This window comes from Astatotilapia calliptera, chromosome 12 (assembly GCF_900246225.1).
Source record: "Astatotilapia calliptera chromosome 12, fAstCal1.2, whole genome shotgun sequence".
Taxonomy (NCBI): Eukaryota; Metazoa; Chordata; class Actinopteri; order Cichliformes; family Cichlidae; genus Astatotilapia; species Astatotilapia calliptera.
The window spans coordinates 21,075,516-21,082,475 of NC_039313.1; the positions used below are offsets into that span (position 1 = coordinate 21,075,516).

At 40.9% G+C, this 6,960-nt stretch overlaps 1 protein-coding gene across 2 annotated transcripts; it reads right to left on the reverse strand.

The window, feature by feature from the left end:
• Positions 1 to 845: 845 nt before the first annotated feature.
• On the reverse strand, positions 846 to 6,578 carry LOC113033941 (arrestin domain-containing protein 3-like). 2 transcript variants are annotated; one of them, XM_026188160.1, is made up of 6 exons: positions 6,261 to 6,578; positions 2,243 to 2,300; positions 2,012 to 2,159; positions 1,782 to 1,878; positions 1,445 to 1,701; positions 846 to 1,273 (listed from the first exon to the last, which is right to left on the reverse strand). In XM_026188160.1, the coding sequence occupies exons 1-6, from the start codon at positions 6,514 to 6,516 to the stop codon at positions 1,139 to 1,141; spliced, it is 951 nt and encodes a 316-aa protein (XP_026043945.1). In that variant the 5' UTR covers positions 6,517 to 6,578; the 3' UTR covers positions 846 to 1,138. The 2 variants fall into 2 exon arrangements, with proteins under 2 accessions (XP_026043945.1, XP_026043944.1); XM_026188159.1 differs by having other exon boundaries at positions 1,982 to 2,159.
• Positions 6,579 to 6,960: the final 382 nt, after the last annotated feature.

Sequence of the window (6,960 nt, forward strand, 5' to 3'; positions counted from 1 at the left end):
AGGAAAGGCAACCAAGGGAGACCAGAGTAGCGATTAGGAAAATGTATTTACAATCAGATTAATAACAGAATAAATACATAAACCTCCTCAAAAACATTGACACCTAAATGGAGAGAGAAAGAAGCCATAATCGTCTCTCAGGGGAAGTACTTTATTTTTGAAACCGTCTCAGCAATACAGCATGAGTATTCTCAGCTTGTCCTATCTTCACCTGCCTCTCTGGTCTCCCTTGCCAACTTGTTCCTTGCTCTGCTTAGCCCTCTCTCTATCTGTGCTGCGTGTTCTTCTTCACTGGTGTTTACTGGGGTACTGTGTGTGTATTTATATTGTATTGTTGCCTCCTAATGATTCCTTAATCAGTCACCGACCTTTCACTGTGTCAGTTCTTCGAATAAGTCCAGTGAGTAAAGCTGCTAACAGAAAGGGATGGTAGCCAAAGAGTACAAAAACACAGTGTAGCAGTTAAAAACATTTGATTTATTTATAATTTCAGAAAAAGCCGAAGACAGTTAAAAACAGCAAAAAATAAAATCAAGCTAGCAGTCCATTGTTGTACATTAAGTGCACAGGTGCAGGGGTCTTAAGACAAACGCTTTGGAACCCATCACAGCAACCAGTCTTTTAACTGTTGTGTCTCACTGGGGAATGCCTTCCCCATGCCCATGCCCATGCCACACCAGTTCCCCCAGCATCCGTCAGTTCTTTCCATTTTGATGCTTCCCCTTTCTCTGCTGCTGGCACATCATCTTTTATACAGAGTAAGCAGGTGTTGATAATTGCTTTGTTTAGGAAACTGTAGTAGGAAGTCACAACTTTTCAAAATAAAAATATGCAAAATATATAAAAAGTTGCAACTATTACTGGACATTTCTATAATTAAACATGTCAGATTACTCTTTTAATTTACCCTGCATACACTCAATAAATGTCATTGTCCTGGGTCATTTTGACCCAGCATTCTTAGTTTTCTTGTGTTTTTGTATTTTGTTCATTATTTATTCCATGGTTCCTCGGTTGTTCAGTTTAGTTTATTAGATTTCCCCCCGTGTCTTTACCCCCTGTGTCCCCGTCCTGTATCTGTGAGTTCCTATGCCTAGTTTCTTTTCCTTGTGTTTTATTCCATGGTTTCCCCAGCTCGTTATGTCTGCGCCCTTTTCCCAGGTGGGTAAGCCCCCACAGCCTCACCAGGCTGAATGGCTGCAAATCTGGAAGGAACGATGACCAGTGAAAGCACCACCTCTGGGTCAACGGCAAAGCTAATGTCCAGATACACCTGGGAAACAGTCAGAGATTGAGAAACTTGTAAAGAATTATTATTATGTGTTCTAATTAATACATAGTTCAGACACACATTTCACATGTAGCATATTTATTCACACATGTTTACAAAAAATGCAGTTTTATTTCTGAGGGGATGTGATGTCACCAAGAAATTGTTTAATACCTTTATGTAATATTCAACTGAGATGATTTCACAGTTATGGATAGTGGAGATGGCATCATCAGGAATCTTCAACTGGCAGGAGACAGTTCGCTCTGAGTTTGGACTGATAGTTTCCCCGACCTCTTTGAACAGAATTATCAGTGAGTTCTTAGTGTGGTACTTGCTGCGGTACACTGTATTTTGTTCAAGCTTGAATTTGGGCCTCGTGTGCTTTGAAGAGGAGTTGCAGATTTTGGCAACAACAGATAAAGTTTCACCTGTCAAAATCAAATCAGAACATTGAACTGCATTTTTAAATCTATCAATATTTGCCGTGCAACTTGAACCTTTATTTTACCTGGAGTGCAAACATTCCTCTCAATGGTAGCAGACATTTGGACCCATCCCCGGGAGAGCCCACCTATGTTTTTACTCACTGTACCAGATTGTGGACTCTATGAAAAACCACATCGACAGAGAAGATTTTTATGATTTATTGCCTGTGATTTTTAATATGATTTCTTTTATACCAAACACTTTTCATTTAGCACACGTTACATTTCTAACACTTATCAGTGCAGTGTTTACCATCCCTTCCCAAAACTGCTGAAATGTCTTGGAAATGAAGTTGATCTCTCGTTTAACTTTAGAAGGCCACCACCAGCTCTTGGATATCTTTGCTTCAAGCATGTACACAATTTTTCCATTTTCCCCCTTGAAGGATGAAGGCATGCTCCTGTAAAACAAAACCAGTGTGGAAAGTGTACATTTGCCAAAAAAAGAAGATAAAATGTTAATGAATATTAAATTCCCACTTACCCCTCTGGGAGTTTGAGCCTGAATTCAAAAGTGTGGACCCCTTTGGGAAGTGAAGTCCCTGCAAGATAAAGCTAAACACTTTTAAAAATGTCAGCTTCTTAAAAGACATACAACTATATTTACAGTTTACTGCTGATCATTAATATTTACATACATATTCTTTGAATGTAGTGTTTTGTTTATATCTGCAACACTATTCGAGTAACTACAAAATACAAGTTAACCCTTACATACAGTTCATATTTCATGCTTTCACAGTATTTAAGAGTCAAAACTGACCAAGGTCAAGAATGACCTCTTAAGTGTTTCCAACAAACTACACTACAGATAAATTTACAATCTATAAATAGCTTGTCTGACATTAATAAATGGATGATTAATCCTTAGTTAATGTTTCAGAGAGCAGGAAGAGTGTATTTTTTTAATGTTTTTTAACACTCATTTTTAGAGGAAAAACATTTGCTGTCACAGAATAGCATGTCATGTGTCATGTAAGACATGAAATTATAACAGTCATAATTAATTAAATATAAGTGAAAATGGGAAGACAGTACTGGAACTTTTGGAATTTATTATAACCATTTACAAACATTGCAACCATTAAAAATTGCCCTCACGTTTTATCATTAATTAAAAAATAATCACAACAAACATGCAGGTACAAAATGTGCTTCTTGGAAACTAGTCCGTGCATTTAAAGCAGTGTTAGGAATAATTGCATATTTGTGGTACTTGCATGTTTCCTCAGCTCCCTAAAATGGCATCCATAATCTTGTGAACCTACAAACTCTCTTTTCATCTGTCTTGAGATCAACAATTAGGACAGGACAATTAAAGTGTGGCCAGAGGGGACAGACGCAGTGCTCCAGGACAGATTTAAAAACACAGACTGGAATATGTTCACCCACACAGACCTGGACCAGTACACCTCATCTGTACTGGATTACATCTCCGAAACCACAGACAGTGTCACCACCCCGAAACAGATCACCATGTACCCCAACCAGAAGCCTTGGATGAACCGGGATGTTCGTCTCCTCCTGAAGGCCCGCAACACCGCCTTTAGGTCAGGAGATGCACACGCCTACAGCACAGCCAGGGCTAATCTAAAGAAGAGCATCAAAAAAGCCAAACACCATTATAAAAAGAAGGTAGAAGAACACTTCTCCAACTCCAACCCCCGACGCATGTGGCAAGGACTCCAGACCATTACAGACTACAGGACCACCAAACCCTCCCCCGCATCCTCTGATGTCTCCTTCCTCAACGAGCTCAACAACTTTTATGCTCGTTTTGAGCGAGGGAACCCCACAACCACAACCAAAGCAGACATGACGCCAGACCACCAACCTCTGACTCTCTCCCCCACCGATGTAGGAGCGGTGCTGAGCAGGATCAATGTCCACAAGGCTGCAGGTCCCGATGGCATCCCCGGGCGTGTTCTCAGAGCGTGTTCTGGGGAGCTTGCAGGAGTGCTGACAGACATATTCAATCTGTCCTTGGCCCACGCTGTGGTACCGGCCTGCTTCAAATCCACCTCCATCGTCCCGATACCCAAAAACTCCAACCCATCTTGCCTCAATGACTACCGCCCAGTAGCACTCACCCCCATCATCACTAAGTGCTTAGAGCAGCTGGTCCTAGCACACTTCAAATCCTGTCTCCCCCCCCACCCTGGACCCCCACCAATTTGCATACCGCCAGAACAGGAGCACAGAGGATGCAGTCTCCATCGCACTGCACTCTGTCCTCTCACACCTGGACAACAACAACACCTACGCCAGAATGCTGTTTATAGACTTCAGTTCAGTGTTCAATACAATCCACCCCTCACAACTCATCAGGAAACTGACAGACCTGGGCATCAGTTCCCTCATCTGCAAATGGTTACTGGACTTCCTGACCAACCGCCCCCAACATGTCCGGCTGGATAACCACTGCTCATCTACCATCACAATGAACACCGGTGTACCACAAGGCTGTGTGATGAGCCCTTTCCTCTACTCCCTCTTCACCCACGACTGCAGACCTGCTGATGGTTCCAACACCATCATTAAGTTTGCAGATGACACCACGGTGATTGGCCTCATCAGTGACAACGATGAGGCCGCCTACAGGGAGGAGGTGGATCGTCTGGCTGAGTGGTGCGACACAAACAACCTGCTGCTTAACACCGAGAAGACCAAGGAGCTCATCGTGGACTACAGGAGGAATGCTGACCCACATCCACCCATCCACATTAAGGGGACGGCTGTGGAGCGTGTGAGCAGCTTCAAGTTCCTGGGAGTCCACATCTCCGAGGATCTCACCTGGACGACCAACTGCTCCAAGCTGGTCAAGAAGGCTCACCAGCGCCTCTTCTTCTTGAGGACTCTGAGGAAGAACCACCTGTCCTCAGACATCCTGGTGAACTTCTATCGTTGCACCATCGAGAGCATCCTGACCAACTGTATAACAGTCTGGTACGGGAACTGCTCTGCCTCGGACCGGAAGGCGTTGCAGAGGGTCGTGAAAACTGCCCAGCGCATCGCCGGAGCACCACTTCCTGCCATAAAAGATATCTACAGGAAGCGGTGTCTGAAAAGGGCTGGGAAAATCATCAAAGACCCCAGTCACCCATCACATGGACTCTTCACCCTCCTGCCCTCTGGGAGGCGCCACAGGAGCCTCCGGACTAAGACCACCAGGTACCGGAACAGCTTCTTCCCCACAGCTGTCAGACTCCTGAACTCTGCCTCCTGACATCTGACCCACGTTAAACTCATGGACTGAACATACACACCCCCACAATGGACAACTGTACCCTCAAACACACAATAATAACATGGACTGAACCACCACTCACAACCACTAGCACTTTATATAGCCTCTGTAGAAACTATCTACACCCTCACTTATCTTAACTGCACTACTGTATAGCTCTGTGTAAATAATCATTCTGTACATTCAATAATCTTTAATCCTACAACTGTTTACAACTTGCATAGTTCCCATTTCTGTATAGCTGTATATCTCAGATTTCTGTAAAGTTATTTATTTCATATTCTGTATAGTTTTTCATATTTGTATCCTGTTCATAGCCTGTACATAGCTTGTACTCACTACAGCCTGTACATACTTAGTTATAGAATATTCACAACATACTTCATACCGTGTACATTATAACATACCATAATAGACCCATTTCTGTAATATACTTACATATCTATACTATTGCTAATATATATTGTAATATACCTATATCACTAAAGCACTTCTGGATGGATGCAAACTGCATTTCGTTGCCCTGTACCTGTGCATGTGCAATGACAATAAAGTTGAATTCTATTCTATTCTATTCTATTCTAACAAGCTCAGAATCAATTAATTTTATTGTGTTCATTTTTAGATTTTCTTTCAGAGTTGGTACTTGTGCTTGCAAGTGCAAGGCATGAGTACTAACAGATAGGCACATACCTTCATTTATGTAGTGCTTGTCTACTTTTATTGACTGCTAAAAGAGGTTTTGAGTACAAGTCAAATTGTAATCATGCATTCATACTGCACTTTATTCCTTACATTTCATCTTCCTCACATCCATGGCCAATTTAGAATAACCAGCTGTCCTAACACATGTGTCTTTGGGAGCAAGAAAACACAAAACATAACTTTTTTGGTTGTGGGCCAAATTATGGAGTGACTTCTCTTTTTACACCTTTATACTTTTTGCTGTTGTGATTGATGGATTTTATGATATTCAATTGTACTTTTTTACTACACTGTACTATTTTTGTTTAAATTCAAAATGGATCAAATCTCAAAAAGGATGCATGGTTTAATCAGTTTTCATTAGTTTTCTCACTTTATTTATTATAATTAACATTATTTTAATATTTAAACATTTTTGTTGTTCTTATTGTTTCAGTACAAATCTTTATTTCCATATACGCTTAACTTCATGGGCAACTGCTTTTATTATAAAATTCTACAAAAAACAACAACCTCGCCAGATTTTAAAGGTGAGAGTAAAACCTCTTACCTTTAAGTGTTACACCAATTAAGTAATCCTTCACTTTGAAATATCTCTTTTTTGAAGTGACAGTCATTAGATAATCTCCTATGTCTTCTGTCCATTTTGTCTTTGCGTCTCCTTTGGCTTTTACGGTGAGGGTATTAATGCTGACATTTGTTGTCAGTTTGAAATTAACTGTGCCCACTATAGTATCTCCTTCAGAATAACTACCGTCTTCATTAGTCGTTTCACAAGTCAAATAAAAGTCCTTTATCGAAGGCATTTCAGAGATGAGTGAAAAGCGATGTGTTTCTCATCACAGATAAACTGATTTATGGGGCATGACAGGAGGCTCCACCTAAAAATTAACATCATGACATCTGATTTGACCACATTTATTACGACATGAATTTAAGCTGCAACCTCATTTTGACCAAAATGTGTCACCTATTAGTTGCAGAAAAATCGGGACTGCTATGTGTTTGGGTGGAGAAGAAAAAAATCTGGGTGAGACAAAGATCAGAGGTTTAGAGCACCTGTCACTGGTAACCCACAGGTGGCTTGTTTCAGTCCCTGTTTAGATAAAGATGTCTATCTCCAATACACTGGTTTTGTACAGTATATAATAACTGACAAATGAATAATCATAACATAACTCAATAGCTTCATAATTTCCCTGTCTTCTAGGTTACATGTAAATCTAATGTCTCCAAAGAAAGACAAGAAT